At 50.2% G+C, this 20,734-nt stretch overlaps 1 protein-coding gene across 10 annotated transcripts in view; it reads left to right on the top strand.

Moving 5' to 3' along the window:
- LSAMP (limbic system associated membrane protein) overlaps positions 1-20,734 on the top strand; it is a 966,851-nt gene that overhangs the window by 668,727 nt on the left and 277,390 nt on the right. For 8 of the 10 annotated variants that reach the window (XM_083819698.1, XM_083819693.1, XM_083819696.1 and 5 more), the window contains one exon: positions 7,272-7,350. In XM_083819698.1, the coding sequence (XP_083675824.1) occupies positions 7,272-7,350 (79 nt within the window). Of the gene's footprint in view, positions 1-6,666; positions 7,351-20,734 lie in introns of those variants that run through there. The other 2 variants (XM_083819700.1, XM_083819697.1) reach the window with 2 other exon arrangements.

The following is a 20,734-nucleotide window of genomic DNA, read 5'->3' as shown; positions in this document are numbered from 1 at the left end:
AAACAGCTAAATTAGGCATCTGCTCTGAAGTGCCCTCAAGAGAAGATTATTTCTCTGAGGGCAGAATGAGTCTAGGGAGATTAGCTTTTTACACCTTTGTGAATGCCTCGTTAAGTAATTTACCCAAAGACACTGCGGAAATTGGAGCTGGAGGTCTCCCAAGTCCTCGTAGAACATCCCAACCATCTTTCTGCTTGTATGTTGGGAGGGACTTTTAACTACTCAAACATCCTTCTGTAAATTCAGTCCTAGTTTCTTCTATTGAGGGCTGTGGATATTCACCAGTACTGGGAGGAATGTTCTGGGGGGATGCCAGGCCTAAGAAGTTAGAGCTCCCGCCTTTCCAGGCATTTTTGTGGGAAGTGAAGCATTTAAAGATCTGAAGGGTTGAAGCCTGGCTCTGCCTGACTCTTCAGGTGTTACTTGACATGGGTGAAGCGGTGGTTTTACTCCCAAATGTATAAAAAGAACAGAGATCTTGAAGCTGTCTCCAATGGGAAGGACAGACCGCTTGCCTTGATTGGTATGCCTTACTGGCGTCGCCATGTTTGAAAGTGCAGGTCAACGTGTCATGTCCCCATAAGACACGTCAGAGCCGGGATCGGTTCTCCCTGTTATCTGGCCTTTCCTGGGAAAGGAGGCCAGGCCGTTGACCACCGGGGCCACCAACTCAGCTGCTCAGTGGTGGCCTCCAAGCTGCGCGGCCTACCCTGGTTTTGAAGTGGTTGGACACCCTCTGACCCACGGCGGCTGCCAAGCCCAGCTCTGAGGTGTCACTGGGGAAGTCACTGAGAATAGGTGATGATTCAGGGAAAATGCAGCACCGTGTTCCCTGTACTACTCATTGCTTCTATGCTTGTTGCATTTGTAAGGCCAAAAGGACAACTGTTGTCTAAAAGTGAAGCTCTCCCCACTTCTTGCTCCTCATAAATAGGAAGGACCTGTTCCCAGTGACTTCACAGTTCTACAAGCACATGCTGTGGTAGCAACCAGTAATTAAGGCCAAAAACCAGTTGCAATGCTAATTATTTAATGCCACCTGGTCATATCCTGCTGAAAAAGTCACCTTTGGGCTGCTGTTTTCCTCTTCTCCAAGCATCAGATTTAGCCTTTAACTAAAGGCAAAACTTTCTGAGAAGTCTGAGTGAGCACAAAATCCATTTATCCAGTTAAACAAGGTTTTCTCTTGCAAAAGCGATAAGAGTTTTCCACCCAGGCAATGCAGAAGCAGATGAACTTCAAAACTCAAGGCCTCATGTTTAGCTGGTGGAAATCAGCAGAGCTTTTTCAACTGCAGGGGTGATACGTCAGCTTAAGGCAATTGAGAACCTGGCCCTTGGCCTCTAAATTGTCCACACCGAGGTGATCGATTGTGAAGCCAGATCGATTGCATAGTAACAAGGTTACAAATTGGTGAAAATCAGCTATTGTTCTTGTACAGGAGGAGGTTCTGTTACAGCTCAGTGACCACAGTTACAGAGAGGTATTGTGCCTGCATGTTTTCACCCACTGTTATGACCTATCTCTGAGTGCTCTTGATGCACTAAATCCTTCTTCCTGATGAGGTCCTTAGTTCAGAGGAAGCTTGGTCTGGTTACAATACGTGCCCTGTTATGTGTCTCAGGACTAAGCTGAGATTCAAAAGATCTGATTTTCAGATTCAAAAGACGGATTAATTTATAGAATTGCAAAGTAGCCATAAAAAGTGTTTTTTGTTTTTTTAATAAAGCACATACTGAAAATGTTAATTCTAGTATGAGAGCTATCATAGGCTTATATTTCCTCAGACTGCAGAATGTTTCCATATAACCTGTTTTCTGTAAGCGCCTTGGGGATCTGAATAAGTGGCATTGATGTTCCAGCCTGCACGGGATGAAGTTTGGTAGACAGCTTCCTGCCCTCAGCAGACTATTCTTTTCAGTTGCCTAATGGAAGCGTCCTCCCTTTCTAGCAGACTCTTTGGCTTGGTATAGTTGGAGGCCACTGTTTCAGGCAGGTATAGCTGAAGGAATGGACAGAGTATGGCCTAGGGGAATTCTCTGAGTCTGAGGAGATGGGGATTTGCCATTCAAAGCCTACTTCTTCCTCAATTTGCATGTAGAGGTAACTGCTGTATTCAAAGGCTTTTCCACCTCTCTTCTGGCCCTGCTTCTCCTCCTCTCCTTCTTTGGCTCCCTGTTTCCCAGGAAGCAAAGGCGAGTGAAACGTAGATGCTTAATAAAATGGACGCAGCCCTTGGTCATCAGGGCAGAAATGTGTGCAGGGAGGATCTGCAGGTACAGGAAGGATGAGAGGAAGGAGACATCATCACTGCCTTGCCACAGTCCTTTAATCTTCCTCCCCATGTACTGAAACCCCTTTGTCTCTTCTGTGTTCCTCTCCATAACTCCTCTGCCAACACAACAAAGCTGTATTTTCTCTGCATGCCTGAGAAGCTTTGGGCAGGCTCTGCTGCTGAGTACAGCAGTGTATCTTGACTAAACATTTTATAGCTCACAAAACATCATATGTTGTCACTCATCATTGTAGATACCCTGGATAAAGTCCCTAGGTGCCTGGACTCTGCTGGCGGAGCAGTTGTACACTCCCTTTACAGCAATCGTGTGGGACGTGAGTCTGGAGGCTTGTGTGTGTGAGCAGTTCTCTTTTATATATTTTTTTTTTCAGAAATGTCTTTTCCTCAGTTCTACTGAGATTTGGGAACAAGTCACCAGTTTCAGTGTTTTTGGTAGTCATTGAAAGTCAAGTGACAACAGTTGCCATTTTGTGGCTGTGGAGAGAGCTGATGAGCTCTCCTCGAGGGCAGCCATCCCCATCATACAAATGGCTGCTGCAGCTGGCATTGCCTAGAGTTTAGTGGGTGACATTGGTAGTAGGGCGATGGTTGGACCGGATGATCTCGAAGGTCTTTTCTAACCTTAATGATTCTGTGATTCTAAGTTTTTGTGCATCATTCTTTGCCTTTAGACACCTCAAACACAAAATAGCCCATCCCTATTTGTGGCTGGAGTCTGTGCTTTTAGTTTCTGCTGGCTCTCCATCAAAAGCCGGTGGCACTTCAGGCTTTCACAAGGTCAGATTCTGGGAGTTTAAAAAACAGAGCTGTTACACAGGTAGACAGTGGTGACCTGGGTGACAATATCTCAGTGCTGCATATTTCCATGGAGGCTGCCTACCTTGGCCAGCATGGAGGGTCTCTTCCTTGGGCAGCCAAGAGGCCCTGGCTGTGATATCTTTAACACATTTCCCTCAAAGCTGGGGAAAGTGAGGCTAGCCAGGCTGTGTCTGCTTGTGTTGCTGTTTTCCCTTCAGCTTGCATGCAGAGCTATCCTGCACGCACAGCGCAGACAGCTCCCTAGACCTGCCATCCAGGCATTCCTGCCATGCCTTTGGTGGTGCCGTACAACCTGCCCTCATCGAAGAGCGTTGCTGTAGGCCAACAGGGTGTGTTTTGCACTGGAGCTGAGTGGCGTAGCTGCAGGACTGGGCTCTGCCCCATCCATTCCTCCACTGCATATTGGCAAAATTTGGCTTGCCAGTCCTGCACCTACAGAGTATTGGTAAATAGCGTTAAAAGGTGGCAGGACACGTGTGTGGTGTGCTTGGTCTGATTGTTTACTTGAATTTTCCCTCAGGGTTTTAGAAGGTAGGAAAGTTAGAAGGCAGACCTGCTGTTTTCATTATCTGCTTCCAGCAGGGGGAGATGGGTCCAGAGAATTATTTCTTCTGGGAGCACATGCCAAAAAAAAAAAAAACAAAACAAAAAAAACACACAAGGTTATTTATTTTACTTGTGAGGATCTCTCCTAGGATTTGTGTGATTCCTGCTTGTTTGGACTTTTACACCCACACAACCCCTTACTTTTACTTCTGTATGTTTCTAAAAGCAAATACGGCCTATCAATTTTGGAGTTGTTTTTTTTTTCCCCAAGGTTTACAAGACACTCAAGGGAATTTCATCCTCATCTCTCTGATTATTATGATTATTATTATTAAATAGGTATGCTAAGGTGGTTCTAATGAGGATTGTATAAGTGTCTAAGAAGATAAAGACTTCACTTGTCCTTCCATCTCAGTGGAGAGGAGCCTCCGAGGTCACTGTGATGCACCCCATTTTGTAGTCCCACCTCGAGTCAGGATGTTAAAAGGGGTTTGGGGGCAGGATTCCTGCCTTTTCCCTCCCCAAAACCCCCTCTGTCACTCTCTATATAAAACATATTGGTGCCACTTTCCATGAAGTATATTTAACTAAGCATTAAATTTAGATTTAACTGGATAGTTATTGCCTCCTAAGTAAATACTCTGAGATAAGGAAATATTTAGTGAGCTCTAGCAGTTGGGTGGCAGATGCTTCTTGCATTACATAATAGTTAATCTTCGACAAATATGTTTTCCTTACTCCACTGGCATTTAATTAACATACAATAGGTCTTATTAGATGTAGATGAAACATATGTGGAAGACCCTTGTGAAATGGATCCATGCAACCTTTTGACTTGCAGGAGGGGTGCATTTCCATCATTGGTAACTTCACGTGGGACTGGGTCTCAGCTGTACTCAAGCTCTGCAACAAGAGCCACAGAGGTGTCCTCCTGGTGGTGCCCGTTGCACTGCACCTGGGATGCCACCAGTGCCATGGCATCTCGGTAGCACTGCCCATCTCACTGGAGCAGTCTGTCAGCACCACAGTCGTCTTCACAGTGACACCCTCATCAACCAGATCTCTCTCTGCAGTAGTTTGGGAATGCCCAGTGCATGGATTAACACCCAGCTCCTACTCATTGCTCCCCTTCTCTGGTGCCATGCACACCGGGTCTCCTGTAGGGGAAATATCTGAATCTGCTTACTCCCTTGGCTTGAATACAAAGCAGTCATCTCTTTTGCCACTGCTTGCATGACACTGGAGCAGTGGTGTCATGACCTTAGTCCTTAATTTGTGGGCTTTTAACACATGAGGGGATTGTTTAAGTACTCATAGACAGCATGGCCTTTCCATACCGAGACTGCAGGGGTCAGTTCCTAGGGGTTCAGAAAGGACTGGACACATTCCTGGAAGAAGAAAATCAATCGAGGGCCATTAACTACAAAGACACTGCCACTGGCTTGGGACATGCCATAGCCACAAATCACTGGAAATTAGAGAAGTGCTCATGGGCAGTGTCACTGCAGCTCGCCTTGTGCTCGTGCGTTGGCTCCAGGCTGCACTCAGTGACAGGACGCGGAGCTAGGTGCATCTGGTGCCGAGTGGCCATTTGCAGGACATGGAACCATTGCTTACATCTCCTGATTTTGGGTCCACCATGTCCCCAGGAGCCTCCAGGGCCAGAAGTGAGGCAGGCAGTGTGCAGGACCTGCGCTTTCCCCTCCCGCACGCGCATGCAGCAGTGCTGTGACCACACAGGGCAGCACCTCGTAGCAAGCAGAGTTCCCTCAGCTTTTCTTGCACCCACGTCTCTGGCCACACGTCTCTGGCCACCCCTCTTTGCTCCCCCATCCCCGCTGCCCCCTCCCAGCCCCGCTGAGCTTCGGCCACAGAAGGGTTACACCAGCCGAGCATCCCTCGGAGCATCCCCTCATCCCTCCGGCAGGCAGAGGAGAGCGCGGGCTGGGGGAGAACGGCAGGCAGGCATCGTCAGCAGTGAAACATACGGCTCATTCCTCTCCATTAATTTAATCTCCCTTCTCTCGCGACGATGCCAGTGATGGTGATGGTATGTGCGCTCTGGGAGCCTTCCCGGCGGGCAGCGCTGCCGCAGGGCTCCGGGCTCAGCTGTGGGTGCTGGCACTCGGGGAGGACAGGCTGAGCATTCACACTGCGGGCAACTCAATACCAGCATTGTCTGCCGGCCATCCCTCAAAGGCTGGGAAAGGAGGTGGGGGGGAGGGAAGGATGGAGGGGAGGGAGGAGGAGGGAGCGATGTGCAACTGTTTATCTGGGGAGAGAAAGTCTGAGAGGGGAAAAAAAGCACGGTTTGAGGCTGCAAGGGCAGTTGCCAATAAAGCTCCTCTTTAAATCAGCGAGCTTGCGGCTTTGGGCCGCAAAGCCAAGTTGTTTGCACTTTTGGCCACAGCTACTTTGCACCCCCCCCCCCTTCTCTTTTCTCTGCATTTTCTCTCGTCAATATTCGCTGTATCGTCCTCCATCCTTCCTACCCCGCTCCCTGGGCCTCCCTCCGTTTACCTCCCCCAGCCACCCCTGCCTTCTCTCTGCCTCGCTGCCCGCTTCTTCTTCCAGTCCCTTCTTCCTCTCCCCCCATCCTTCCTCCATCCTCCTCTTCCTCTCCCATCCCCTTCCCTCTCTGCCTCTCCCTCCTCCCCTCCCCACCTCCCTCTCCCCCAGCCCTCTCCCCTCCACTTCCCCTCTCCCCGCTGCAGTGCCCCCCTCCCTCGCCATCGCCTCTCCTCTCTCCAGGCTCGTTGGCCTCCAGCCCTTTCCCCTCTCATGCACACGCACACGCTCGTCCTCGGCCAGGTCCCACCGCAGAAGAACCGTCCTGGGGCAATGGGGTCGGTGGGGCTGGGGGCACGGGGCAGCGAGCGGCCACTCCGCGCTCCCCTCCCGCGCTCGCTCCTGCTGTGGAGCCAAGCCGCCGTCGTCTCACGAGTACGGCTCCCTCCCTCCTCCTCCTCCTCCTCTTCTCCCTCCTCCCTCCCTCGCTCCGCCTGGGAAAGTGGGTTAGGAAGGGAGCTGGGAGGCTGCACAGCCACGCACTGGAGCAGGACCATCCACACGCGCAGCCAGCAGCACAGGAGCTGGGCTGTTCCTTTTCCTTTTTTTTTTTTTTTTTTTCCTTGCCTCTCTTCGTCACTCCAGACGGGTTGATTTAATTACTGCTATTTTTAAATTATTTTGCTACCTGACTTTTGTGTCGTTTTGATCTACCTTGCCGACGCACGCACACTCCTCTCTCTGTTTTTGTTTTTTTTTTTAATTGAAGGTTGTGCTAAGACTTTTTGGAAAGCCTTAAAAAAAGGAAAAGAGGGGGAAAGAAGCCAGCAAAAGACTGAAAAGAGCAAGAGAAAGTGGCAGCTAAGAAGGACTGTGAAATCACCTCCCCTTTCTGGGGCTGTCCATCAGAGCGAGAGTTGTACATTATTGCTATTGTTTTTCTTTCTCCATCCATCTATCCACATACGTAGAGAGAGAGAGAGAGAGAGAGACAAGTACAGACAGTGAAACTCAACGAGACCAGCCATGGTAGCAAGGGCTCAGCCTGATCGGAAACAATTACCACTGGTCCTACTGAGATTGCTTTGCCTTCTCCCTACAGGGCTGCCAGTCCGCAGCGTGGATTTTACCCGAGGTACCGATAACATCACCGTGAGGCAGGGGGATACGGCCATCCTCAGGTAGGGCATTTTGCCAACTTTTCCTTCTTCTTACGTGTGTCTGTTTCTGTGTATGTGCAACGTATAGATGTGGTACTATGTACGTGTGTGCGTGTACGTCTCTGTAAAAGCGTGTGTTATTGTACGTCTCGAACTGCAGCAGCAGCTGCTTACAAACAGGCTCCACGCGTGTGTTTGTGCTTTAATATCAAAAATTGCAAAGCTTTTGAAAACCGTTTGCAACCGCTCTCCTCTGCATAGTGCTCTGGATCAAAAGAATTTCAGTGGGGGAAAGATCTGTTTGTGTAGCCAGCTCTCGCAAATGTAGGTTTTCCACCAGCCCTGCAGTATCAATAGAGGAATCAAAAAGGGATCCAGCTGTGCTTGCCAGATGTTCCATTGATCTCCCCACACTTCTTTTTGTACCTCTGCAAAAACTTTATCCCCGGTGCTGCAGGAACTCTCGGGCAAGTTCTTTTGGGAAACTCTGGCTTTTAATTTTATTTATTTATTTTTGTGCCCGGAAGCGAGGGGAAATGGATACAGCTTTTGAAAGGTTGGGGGAAAAAAACGGTGGAACAGCTTGGAGGTCTACGCAGCTTGTAGCTCGTTCGCTGGGTTGGTTTCTTCGCAGGGCTCAGTATACTGGGTGTATGCTGTGTCTGTGAGTCTGAGCAGTTGTGAGGAGGGTGTCTTTGTACAGGAAACCTCGTTCACAGGCAGCGTTGAGTGCTGTATTCCCCTATCCATCGCACAGGTTTTCTTTCCAGAGGCAGTTCTGAGTTCTTGGGCTTTTGGTTAAGAGCGTCCCAAATAGCTGTAAACCAGTCAGCTTTTTTCCTACAGGTTTGTTGCTCGTATTCTGCCGTGCTCAACTTACCTTCAGTAACTTCACTGCTGAAGGAAAATGCTGTGCGTGTGAGTGTGCACACACTGTATATTACGGCTATAAAACTACTGGACGTAATGTAAAATAAGTCTGGAATCTGTATGAGAAGCTGATGGTGCACAAACCCTGAAGCGTCAAGGGAGCAATTCCCTAGCAAAGCTAACAGCAGCAGCAAAGTTTTCTTTTTCTTCCTCTGAAATAAATCCTGCTAGATGCCACCAAAAGGCCTGCTACGTGATCCCCTGTGTCTTGCGTCCCTTCCATTTAATGACAGCGGGGCATGTGAGCCAGCAAGATGGGATCAGGGACGAAGGATGCCAGAAGAGGGATGTGTGTGCGCGTATCGCTTCCCTCAGCCCCCGTGTGCCGGGTTGTTTTCATCCCAGAATATCCATTCACAGCTTCCATTCCCCAGCTCTCCAGACTTGTTAACTCGCATGTAAGATTTATCCACACGGAGTAATAGGATTTACAGAGTAATTCATCTGCCTTGCATATGCGATGGAAGGGGTTTAGATGCGACACGGTAAACACCTAACAAGGGGTGTTGCCTCTGACTCCAGGCTCCTCTCCCTTACACCCAGTAGCAATTCATATATCCCATTAACCCTTTTCTGGTGGGGCTCTTTGCCAACTTATCCTATTTTTTAAAGGCAAATCCCTTCCATCAAGCCTTTGCTTTGGTCAGGCAGCTGCTTGCTGGCATATGTTTGGTACATACAGCAGCAGCAAAGTCATTAAGCTCACTTGCCCAGCCAGGGGTCACTGGATTTCTATTTCCCACTTAACCTTGGAGCTTTTGAGTTTATCTAAACACCGTGTGCTAAAGCTGCATTTGCAGCAGAGCAGGGCTGAGTGGATGGTGGAGACGCTGCCTGCATGTGCTGCCTGTAAAGCGTTTTGTCAGCAAGCCGAGCAGGGCTGCATGTGAGAGTGGTTTCAGCGCGCGTATGTGTGTGTGGGGAGCGTGGCTTGCCAACGTTATGTCAGGCAGTAAAATAAAACATCTGAACGAGGTGATCCAGCTGTGTCAGCCAGATGTGTGCCAAGTGACACAGTTCGCAGGAGCAGCGCACCTCCCAGCCCTGTAACTGCTTGCCCCGAGCAATACGGTGTTCCTGGCAGGCTGTGCTGCCATCAGAAGTGGCTGTGGGCAGTGCACAGGCTTTTCCTTCCTCAGCTGCCTCTCTGAGCTCTTTAAGCAGATCTAGCAGGGTGTATGCTTTCCGTGTTTCCTTGGAAAGGAGGTTGTCTCCCTCTCTTTCCCTGGGACCAGCCTCAGCTTTCTGGGAACTTCTTCCCCTGCTCCAGAAGAGATAGGACTGCCCCATGGGGCTTGAAGGTGGAGAGGTTTCCCTCTGTCTAGGCCACTTGAGGTCCTGCAGGATGGCATTTCAGTCCCACAGCTTTAAAGCCAGGCTCTGTTTGCTAGCTCCCCCCTCACCATCTTCCCTGCCCCTCCGAAACATAACTCACTTTGACAGTGTCGTGTTTGAAAAACTCCCGGCATCTCACTCTCCGTGCCTGCAGATCCACCAGTGGCAACACAAGGGGAAGACCTAGCTGGGGAAAAAAACATTAGATGATCTGTATTGACTGTGTGCTGAGCAGATCTTTACCTCCACAGAGAGATAGGTAAGGGATACAGAGATCGTATCACCTGTCTTTGTTATGCTTCTGCTTCCGAGAGAAGAGGGAACATGCAGCAGCAGTTTACCAGCGCACAGTAGCTCCATCCTGTAGCTTGTAAGGAAGTGAAAATGTAGGAGGGAATAAAAACGGTATGCAGTTGGAGAGAATTGAAAGCAATATACATAATGATAATATTGCTGAAAACATTTTGTTCATGTACATTGTGGTGCGGAACATTCAGTGCGGCACAGGAGACAGGGGATTCTCAATGAATCTTCTCCTTCGGGGCCTTACACATTTATATATGCTGTCACACGTGTAGGTGGAAGAATGGGTGGATGGGACCGATCTATGAAGGGGAGAAAAAATATTTTCTTATTATAAGCCCTAATGTTCCTAGAGGAAGCCACTCCTCTGGAGCTTCATCTACAGCTTGTTAGAATATAATTATTCTGGGAAGCGTGGATATGGCTTTTTAAAGCTATGGCATTTAAATACTCCCTTGCAATGGACTTTGAAAAAAAAAATGTTCTGAACGCTATACTGGCTCATGTCCTAAATGACCTGGCAGCAGATTTGATTCATCTGTTGGCCTTGCTGAAGGTTGATGACTTTTAGTGAGTATTTGGCATGGGGAAGTTAGGAAGGGAATTGCAGAAAGGGAGAATAAAAGTAGCTTGTGGTGGACTGTCCATAGGGAAAAGGGTAATGGTCAGTTCCTTAGAGTAAGGCTGAAAAGGGAGGAGGAGGGGTCTGGAAGCTGGAAGAGGTGAGGAGGGCTGAACAGAGATAATGGTGTTTGTCCAGCTACAACCAAGAAGATGGAACAGGATGCTTCAAAGATGATGCTGCACATCAGCGGCCCTGTCAGATTTAAAGTTTCATTTTTAACTCTGCCTTCAGCAAGTGAAGGAGGACACTGAACCGTATTCTGAGTATTGAGAAGGAATTGTGTAGTTCCTGCCAATGTTTTGCTTGCAAGATCACAGGCACAAGGTTATCAGGTTTCGAATGCAACTTCCCAGCTCGACATGAAAGAAAAATATCTCCAAGCAGCGAACACACAAAATATTCCCCAAAACTAATTAAAACATGAAAAATAAAGTCTGACCCCACCTGTTCTTTCTTTTAGCCACCCCCCCAGCACCCTCTCCTACCTCATTTTGTCTGCATTAGTGGGCGAGCAAAGGCAGGGACCCTGTTTTTGTTGTATGCTGTCAGCCCAGGGAGGGGATGAGAAATAGGAGGACCTTGGCTAAGCCGGGACATGTGTGGTAGCGCAGGGCTGCTGCAAACTGGGGAGGCAGGGGACCATGCCAGTGCGTCCTGTTTGGCCTTCAGGCAGGGCTGGAAGCAATTTGGCCTCTGTAGTCCATGCTGCGTGTGGGATCAGCTATCTGTACAGCATGTCAGGGGGAAAGATCAGCTCCATTGGGAGCCAGCTCAGCGCACTCGTCCCCAAAGTGCCTTTACAGCACTTGTCTGAGGGCTTCAGCAGGACTTGTAACTTGTCCAGGGCTTTTGGCAGTCTAGGCACAAGGGCAGGTTTGGCTTTTTGTGACTTCTGAAATGGATGGAGCTCGTCACTAGCTGGAAACAAAATGGGTCACATTGCCATTCCCATCCGCTCAGTTATACCAGGACAAATCCACCAAAGCCCAAGGGCACTGCCAGAAATACCTCATTTGTCTTTGGGGCAGGTTCCCAGGGACGGCTAATAACGAGGTACAAGTGACTCATCCAGGGCCTAAGCTGCCCAGTGCTTCTCAGGTGATGCTCAGACCCTTGGAGAGTTGGGACCTCGCCAAGTCCAGAATCTGGCTCATGGGTTTTGAGTTTTTCCAAGCGTCAACTTTTCATCAAAAGTTTAATTAATCCTATTCTGATGCACTGATGAAAACTAACAGTTAACTGAGTGCACAGTATCCATTCTTACCAGGTGTTTTTAAATAATAGGAGGATTCAGGCTGACAGCATGTATGGGAACTTTCATCCCAATGGGTACTTAGTGCCTTAAAGTTACATGTGTCAGAGGTTGGGCTGGCCTCAAATGACCGGCAGGAACTATAGCACTGTGTGTGATCCTGCAACATGAGCAATTTATGCTCCCTCCGTTCATGGCCACCCAATATTTTGCTGGTTTTCTATGTGTGGAGCTGTGCTAGAGGACAAAGGGACCTCAGGCGAAGTAGCACCGCTGCATCACAACAAAGTTTATGCCCTATACATTAGTATTAAGAGAGAAAGAAAAGCTGTTCAGATTATACTTATAATTAGCATATGATTTATAACAGGGAGCACTGAGTTGAGCTCTTTGCTAGGAATGAGAATAGGCTTGCTCAAAGGTATAATGCTACATAATAACAGAGTCTTGGCAGTAAAATTGTAACCCTGATTATCAGTAGTATTGTTGTGGCACTTAAGGCCGCCGCTAAGTTGCAGCACCCTTTGTATTAAGTGCCAGAGGAGCAAGAGCGAGCCCCGGGTCCACGGCGTGTGCAGGCTATTAGCTGGGACGGGCAGGGGCTGGGGGTGAGGCAGAGGCACCCCGGGGTGACGGGGCTGGCCCACGACCTCTCCATTAGCCCGGGTTGCCGCACGTTTCGGGCACGCTGCGATCCAGCAGATGCAGTGCGAGGTTTCCCTGGTATGTCCTGATCTGTGCCGGTGTTGGCTGCGAGACCCAGGTGCTCTTTCCTTGGTCTCTGGCGTGCACAAGGCCTTCATTATCAAATAATATACATCGAGAAGGTATGCCAGGATCTGTGCAAGAGGGTCCGTGCTCTGCCGATACTCCCCTGTTTGAAAAACAAAAAACCACACACACACAAAACTATCAAAAGGAATGTATAAATGCAGCAACAGACGATGTTGCAAAACTTCCAGGTCTGGCAGCAGATGGTGCCATTATATGACGGCACACATGCATACATAGATGTGAGTGTGTGTGCATGCATACAGTAAAGGAAATTTCAATATGTATATGGTCAGAGGCTGGAGACTGGTGTCCCTCCTTCCCATACGTGCACGTATATGCACGCAGTACTTACATGTGGTGTGCCTGGTTGCAAGTGAGGCCTTTGTAATACTACATTTGCTGCGAACTGGGACGAACCTGTCACAAGCAGAGGTTGGATGGAAATTAGAAAAGGAAAGGTTCTTCTTTTGGGGAAATTACGTGTGTTTAATAACACCGTATGTATAATTTGCATTCAGAAAGATGGAGGAGGAGAGACAGGATCAGACTGTATGGCTTTAACCTCCTCCCCTGAGCCTGCACACACACTTCAGTTTGCAGCAAAGTACCATATGTTATCCTACTTAGTTGGCATTAAAATTTATATAGTGGTACGTGTTACCTGGAGTGCCTCAGACTCAGTACCTCTTCCACTCCACCCCCCTCCCCAGCAGGTCATGAGGAAAGACCTAGTCTTAAAATAGCTTGCAGTTACCGGAATTTGCAGTCTCATAACTATAAGTTTTCAAAATATATATTACGCGTACCTGCCCTTTACATCCAGACCCATAGACCTCTAATTCTGACGGAGCTGCAGGGCCACAGCTCGCCGCTGATGCAGCCACAGGGCTTCAGCAGGCTTACTGCAGGGCCGAATTTAGCCATTTTCACTGAAGCTGCCTAGTTTTGTTGTCCATCAAAATTCACTCCGGCTGGTGTGAACTCCTGCTCTCCTGGAGTCAGTGCAGCGGAGGGCACAAAGGTGAAGTCGGGAATTTACTGAGTTTTCTTTTACTCTTCCCTGGCTCAAGAAGAAACGAATGTGATTTTCAGCTGAATCTGACACCAAAGCATTCGCTTCAGGCTTCAGGCACATCTAACACGTCTGGTTTTATGGTAAGTAATGGGAACTAATAACGATGAGTTTCACCTCTGCCTAGAAAGCAGCTATTTCAAAACAATCCGAGCAGCCAGTCTCCTCTGCGCGTGTGTAGCTGTGCACGTTCTGCTATTGGGAGCAGCTCAGTTGTGTGGGAGAGGCCCGCTGTGACCCCAAAGTGCCCCCATTGTGCTGGGCCCTGTGCAAGGAGGGGGGAAATAGCAGCCTGATCGAATCCGCCGGGGATGGGCTTTTCCAGCCAGAGCTAACACAGCGCAGCAGAGCCCACCCTGTCTGGGCTGGAGTTCAACACACGCTTTGCAATAACACATCTGCGTGGGGTTTGGGAGGTCTGTGCGCTAATGTGTGCTCCCGACGTTTGTTCCTGTTTAAAAGCAGAAGGTGTTTTCTTGTGTGTGACTGTATGAACAGACATAAACATTATAAAGCCGCAAGCGTTGTGTGGGTGGGAGGCAGCGCTGCCTGGTGGACAGGTTAAAGGGGCTTGCTTGGAGGCCTGTGTGTCTCTTTCTGACTCTTGGGCCTCTGTAACCTTGCACGTCGCTGTGTCTCAGTTGCTACAACTGCTAAGGAAAAAAAAATGCAGCAAGCAAGCAGAATATTGCATCTTCCTCTTCTGCTGCTCTGTGGTTAACATCCTGGTATGCAGGGCCAGTCCCGTTCCTTCCCAGTAGCAACCCGAGCCACTTCCACCACTGCAGTCTGCAATGGGGTGGCAGAGGGAAGTCCTGAAAGCTTCAAAGGCAAAGGGGGGTCCCTCCCCAGCTCCCACCCTCGCGACGTGCCCGAGTGCTTTATTTTCACCCATGCACTCCTTGGGTGCGTTGCTGGATGCCACAAGCTGCCAGAGCGCCAACTGAGCATGCAGCTGAACGGGACGAGAGACCCGCCACTGCCACCCCTCACGTGGCACTGTGGCCCTCAGCAGGGCTCACACCGGGTGAAGCCAGTGGTGCTCCAAGCAGGAGTCGCAGGTGGGCAGCTCCTTCCATCCCAGGCTGTTTGTCCACCCTCGGTGCGAGAGCGGGCGAGGGATTCCGTGACTCAGAGCTGCGCGTCCCTTCAGTTCTCGTGCCTCGCTGTGCAAACAAAACCCATGATGAAATCCACTGGCAGGCAGCATCCATGACTTTGAATAGTAAATACAAATCTCTCCCTCTCCCTCTGTGTTTTTTCTCTCCGTTATTAAGCTGACAGGCACTTAGCCAATTATCCAGTTGTAGTCTCAGCTGTATTTATGGAGGAGGAAGAGACAACACGCACAGCTCTTGTCTTCAGGGCTTCAGCTGAGTCTCCCTTGTGTGCTGTAGCGTTTTCCCTTGTGTGAGCTGCTCAGGACGCTCGGGGAAAGAAACCAGCGGAGGGGATGAGTTACGGAGAGGGAGGAGAGAGCGGAGGGGAGGAAAGGGGGCTGCTCCCCTAAGCCAGAGGCACAGGCAGAACTTTCATTGTTTGCCACTGGTTTTGTGTTCGTGTTTGGCAGAACCGCGAGTGCCTTTGTTGCGTGAGGTTGTGATTGGTGTGGAATGTAATGGCTGCGAGTACTTGCTCAGTCCTTTCGGTTGTGACAGGGCTAAGAGTCAGAAACTGCAGCGACAGACTGCGAATCTGTGCCTTAAAGTACGTGGCCACATGTACGTGGGGGACGTAGTGTGAATCCGTAACGTGGAGCCAAAGCCACCCCTAATCCCTGATGCATTGCGCCTGGAACATACAGCCTGCACTGACTCAAGTGTTTACTCCAAACAGCAAAATTTGGGCAAATAGCACTGAAGTGTTCTGTGAATATTTTCATGAATGTTGAAAATGAATTCACTTTGGCTGCAGCTGTGCTTCCTTTGTGTATGCATGCACATCTTTTTTTTTTTTTTTTTCCTCTGTCCCTTGTGAATAATCTGAGTGGATGAGTTTTCGTTGTCCTGGTGTTCATGGACAGAGCATTTTAAACGCGTTCACAGATGAGCAAACAAGGCTCTAGCTGCAACTTCTGCAGCCGGAAGCCTGTGGCTGTGCAGATCTGCAGGCATGTGCCCCTCTCTCCCCCTGACACTAACTTGGTGTGGATGGCTGTGATGCTCTTGATATATTTTTATATAGGATGTTGCTTGGGGAGCACTGGACATGGTTCTTACAACTGCTCATCAGAGCCTGGGCATAAAAGCAGTTGAACAAGTGAGACGTGGAGCTGATCGCAGCTTGAGCCACAATAATTTATGTGCATGTGACAAGAGAAAATTACCTTTAAACTCTGCACCCAACCAATCAATCTTGCAGCAGCCTGTTTTTCCTAGAAAAGGTGCCTCGGGCCAAGCCTATCAAGCTCAGAAAAAGAAAGGTTAAAATGTTCTAACATCATTATCTCTTCCTTTTCCTTTGGAGGAGAGGAGCCACAGGGACAAAGCCAGGCTGACTTCAGGACGAGTCCCCTTCCCGCCCCCAGCACAGATTCCCCCCAGGAGTCAGTAGGAATTTCTGTGTTCTGGCCCTGTCTCCATCTTCTCAGGGAGCAGAGAGCATGTGACGGAGGGGACCAAAGACAAACAAGCATGCTGGCATCAGAAAGTGCTCAAGAGGGGGGGAAACGTCGCCACTACAAGGTAGCAACCCTGCTGGGTGGCTGCAGGTAGCACAGGGACTTTAGGAAACCCCCCTCTAATCTAGGCTGTTCTCTGAGCCTGCAGCCAAGAGGGACTCGGGGAGTGATTACTCCCTGGAAATTATTGTCCCCTCCCTGCCAAATACAATATATGATCCATAGTCTCCCTCCCTGCAGCTATAGAGCAGGGAGCCTGCGCCAGCTGCGGCAGTCGTTTACGGAGGCCTCGTGGTGTGTGAGCCACCTCTCCTCATGTGAGCAGGGGCTGCTTCTCGGATGGGCTCAGTCCTGCAGCTCCACAGGCTGCCTCGTGGGCTGATCCTGGCTGCCCCCAGTCAGCTGGGCTCTGCTCCTGGCTATGGGGCAAGGACCTCAGCGCCCCACAGCCCCTCTGCCTGCCCAGCACCTGCACCCACAGGGAGGAGGGCGAGCACCCTTCCTCCCATCTCCCCTGCCCCGGGGACATCTCCCACCGCCACCTGTATGCTGCCTGAGAGCACAGCCTGCAGGGGCCCCGCAAGCCCAGCACTCAACCCCAGCCGCAGCGGGTTGCTCCTCTTCTTTTTAAGCATCCCATTCTGGATGCTCTGGTTGACTTCCCCGCATCAGTCAGTGCTGTCACCAGACAGTTCCCCGGTGCCACTGACTGCTGGGGCAGCTGGCAGCGCCACAGAGAGGCAATCTGTGTTGGAGCACCCATCGAGTGGCTTCCCGGAGCCCTCCGACACGCCGCAGAAAAATGACACCACGTCCTCACGTTTGCTGGCACGCATCTGCCGTACACCCGTCTGTTTCTTGGACTGCGCTGCTCCTGTTGAATGGAAACTGCTCCTGGGTGTGACCGAGCTGAGATGTGGGGTGCTGGGTGTGTGCTCCGGCAGGCCTTTAGGGGAGTGCAAGGCAGGACCTCGAGAACAGCTGACCTCGGATCCCGTGAAACAGGGACCTTGTGATAGGAAAGTGCAGCCCCTTCTAATGGCTTTCTCCCTCAGCTTCCCCACTGCAGGCTGTTCTCTGAAACGGATCAACTCGTAGTGAGTAGGGGCAGGCTCCTGCTAGTACTGGTCTTGTGTTTATTAAAAAAAAAAATGCAGACAGTAGAGAGTTCAGGGCAGCACGCCTCAGAGTGTGGTTAGCGTGGGCAGCAAGAATAGGAGGTCCTGTCACAAGGAAAAAGTTACCTCCTTCACCAGCTGGACCCACATTTGAGGGCCTCTTGCTGTTATACCTACTGCTTTGCTGACACGTGGAGCATGCCCAAGGCACGTGCTGTACCTCATCTGCCGTCCCACCGCTGCCATCCCCAATTGCCTTTTGCCTGCAGGGCAAGGGAAAGAGGAGAGCGTGTACGCAGAGGTTTGTCGAGTGAGTGGATGAGTAAGTTCACTGTGGAGGCAGAGGTGGAATATCTCTCTCCCCGTCTCCCCTCTTGCAGTTGCACCCAGCTCCTTCTGCTTGGCACGCTCCCCGATCCAGCCTGCCACCTTGCTTGATGAAGCTGTCTGTCACATTTCTTCCTTGCCTTCTCTCTCTCCTTTGCTTTCTCTGTCTCAATCCATCTCCTCACCCTTTGCCTCTCCCTAAGACGTGCCCTTATTCATGACTCCAGCCCGTTCCCTCTCTTCCTTGTCTGTCTTTCTCTTTGCTCAGCTGCGATCCCCTCTGAAGTTCTCTCCTTCCTGGACCGGGGTGCAAGAATGGGGACCTGGGGGGGAAACAGAGAAGGATGGGGGAGCACTGTGAGGGCTGCTGTGCCTCTGCGCTCCTGGCAGGAATGTGGTTGGATGCCTGGTGCGTGGCAGTGACCTGCTTCTCCTGCTTTCGGTGGCAGCCCAAGTTGGAAAAGGAGTTAGGATCATCTCAGCCAGGTTTGTCCATTGCAGGAGAGGCTTTCCAGGAACTCTGGAGACAGCCCCAGATGTTTGGCAGAGAACCAGGAGAAGCTAAGGAAAGCTAAAGCCAGCTTCTGGTGCTGTAGCAGGCATGTTCCTCAGTGCCGGTAACCCTTTTTTATCCTCCTGTGATACCTCCTTTTTGTGAGACTGGGTCTCCAAAGCCTTTCGACAGCACGTGTCTCCTGGCTGCTTTTACACCTAAGGGAAACCTGAGATTGGCATCCAAATTCAGGAGCAGAAGGTGCTGCAGGCAATCTGTCTTCCTAGCACTGCATTAAACCCATTTTAGCTCTTTCAGCTAAATACCAGGTTATCTGTCCACCCACACATCCTCCCCACTGCATTGACTGTGCTTGGTGATGGGCCATCTGTAGGACTTCCAGCAGGACAAGGGGGTCCACAGGGGTTCTTGCGTAACGTACTTTATGCGTGTTCGTTGGCCTTTAGAGCGGCATTTCTTTCCTTCCTATTCTCCTGGCTGGTCTCCAGTACTGGCGGTGAGTCAGAGGCTTGCAGGTCTATCCATTCAAAAAGTATGTCTGGAGATGGAGGAACATGTGCAGCTTCCTTCTCACCTGTGCTGGGAGGTGGTGCTTAAACGCAGGCCAGGTGGGTCAAGGACCTTGAACACCATCAGGACAGCTAGCCTTGGAAATGACCTCTTTTTTTCCACGTCGAGCTCCAAGTGGGAGCAGCAACCAACTCCCAGAGAAGAAGAAGGGAAGGGCATGCAGCAAATTTTACAGATGATCACTGTATGTGCTGAAATGTAGAGCCCTGGGCCTGTCTGGGGGACTTTGTGTTTCTAGAGGAACGTGGACCATTTGGATGTGGTCCAGAAGAGAGCAATGGGAACGATCAGAAGTCTAGACAGCGTTGTCAGTGAGGAGAGATGGATGGAAATGGGGCTGGTAGGCCTGAAGAAGAGAGTCCTAAGTGTGAGATATGAGTAACGACACGTAGGTACATAAGATGCAAAAGAAAGGAATAATCTGCTCTGCAGGAGAAGACGAGGAGGAATGGATTTAGACTGCAGCAAGAGAGACAGGCACTCCGCCTGTCAGTAACAACTCAGCAAGAGTAAAGATAGCAAAACATCGAATCAAATTGCTTCGGGAGGCTGTGTAGCTCCATCACTGGAGGGCTGTAAGGACAGACTAGACATGTACAAGGAGTGACAGATGCCACAAGTGACGAAGCCGAGCTGATCCATCCTTCACATGGAGGAACAGACTGTATAGGTCCTTTGGGTCTCTTCCACCTCTGCTTCTCGGATTGTGCACAGCCTCTGGGCTCAGAGGATGGCAGGAGCCTGGGCAGGAAAACAGCTGAAGGCTGAGAGAAGTGCCTCAGCAAGGAGCCAAGGGAGCCAGGCCAGGAGGTCCTTACCCATTTCTTCTGCTGTGGCTGCCCTTCTCCCTTCCATCCCAGGGGTGCGGTGTGCTCCAAGGAGTCTGTGTGTGGTGCCACTCTAGTCCAAGCGCATCACACTAAAACTATCTGGCAGACAGAGGTAGGAATCGATGTCAAGACTGACCCTAAGAACGGTTTTCTTCTGGAGGGTTGCAGATCTTTTCCTCATCTGCTGCCCCTGGAGGGCTAAAGGACCTAGAGGATATTGTCCCACAGGTGTGATGGAAAAAAAATTAATTGAAGGCTTATTGTTCCCTGCTGGGAGCGTTTGATGATGTTGCTGAATATTCACCTCATGAGGCTTTGTCAGCACGTTCTGCTAATGAGATGGCACCTTTTCCTCATGTGTAGTCACCTTGTGCTTTGGGATACGAGCCCGTGAGACTCAGGGTCTACCTGAGGGGTGGATGTAGTACGATGTATGAGTGCTGTTGGGGCCTTGCGCCACTGGGGACGTAGTGTGTGACATAAGACACAAAGAGGTGCAGGCAGCAAGCCTTACAACCACTGCCGTGCCTCAGAGCCATGATTTGGGTGGCTTCCAGGGACATAGGAAGCAACCAGAAAACTCCAGCGCAATGAGGATGCAGGGGAGGGTAGAGAAAGGATGTTTTGGGAGGGCGAGGAGCGAGTTAAGAGAGAAAGAACTATTTGGGGGCTGCAGGGAGCAGGTCTTTGGGGCCTGCTGTAAAGTTTGGATGTATGCATTTGGTCTTAATCTTTCTCCAGCTGTGGTGACCTGGCCTGTTGCTAACCTGGCCAGGCAAGCTGCCAGAGGCTGTCTCCATTGCTCACCCATCGTCCACTCTCGTCCTGTCTCTGACTCATGTTTTCTTGTCAGCATTTCTCTCCTGCAGATCGATTCCTCCTTGGCTCATCCCAGTGATTTTTAAGCATAGAGAGAAACTTCCTCTTGGCGGGTGAGAGATAATCAAGCTGAATATTACCCATCTCTGAAGTGCAGGCAGTCCGCGAGCAGAGCCAAAGTCAATATCTTGGCAGATGATGCTTTGCATTGATTTATCTTCTCTTGGAGTAGGGTAGATGGTCTCGAAGAAGGCAGCACGGTCACCTGGCCAGGCCCCAAAACATTTGCAGGTAACATTAGCTTCCTTGATTCGGT

The sequence above is a fragment of the Anser anser genome (assembly GCF_964211835.1).
Source record: "Anser anser genome assembly, chromosome: 1".
NCBI lineage: Eukaryota > Metazoa > Chordata > Aves > Anseriformes > Anatidae > Anser > Anser anser.
This window is presented reverse-complemented; position numbering and strand designations above follow the sequence as displayed.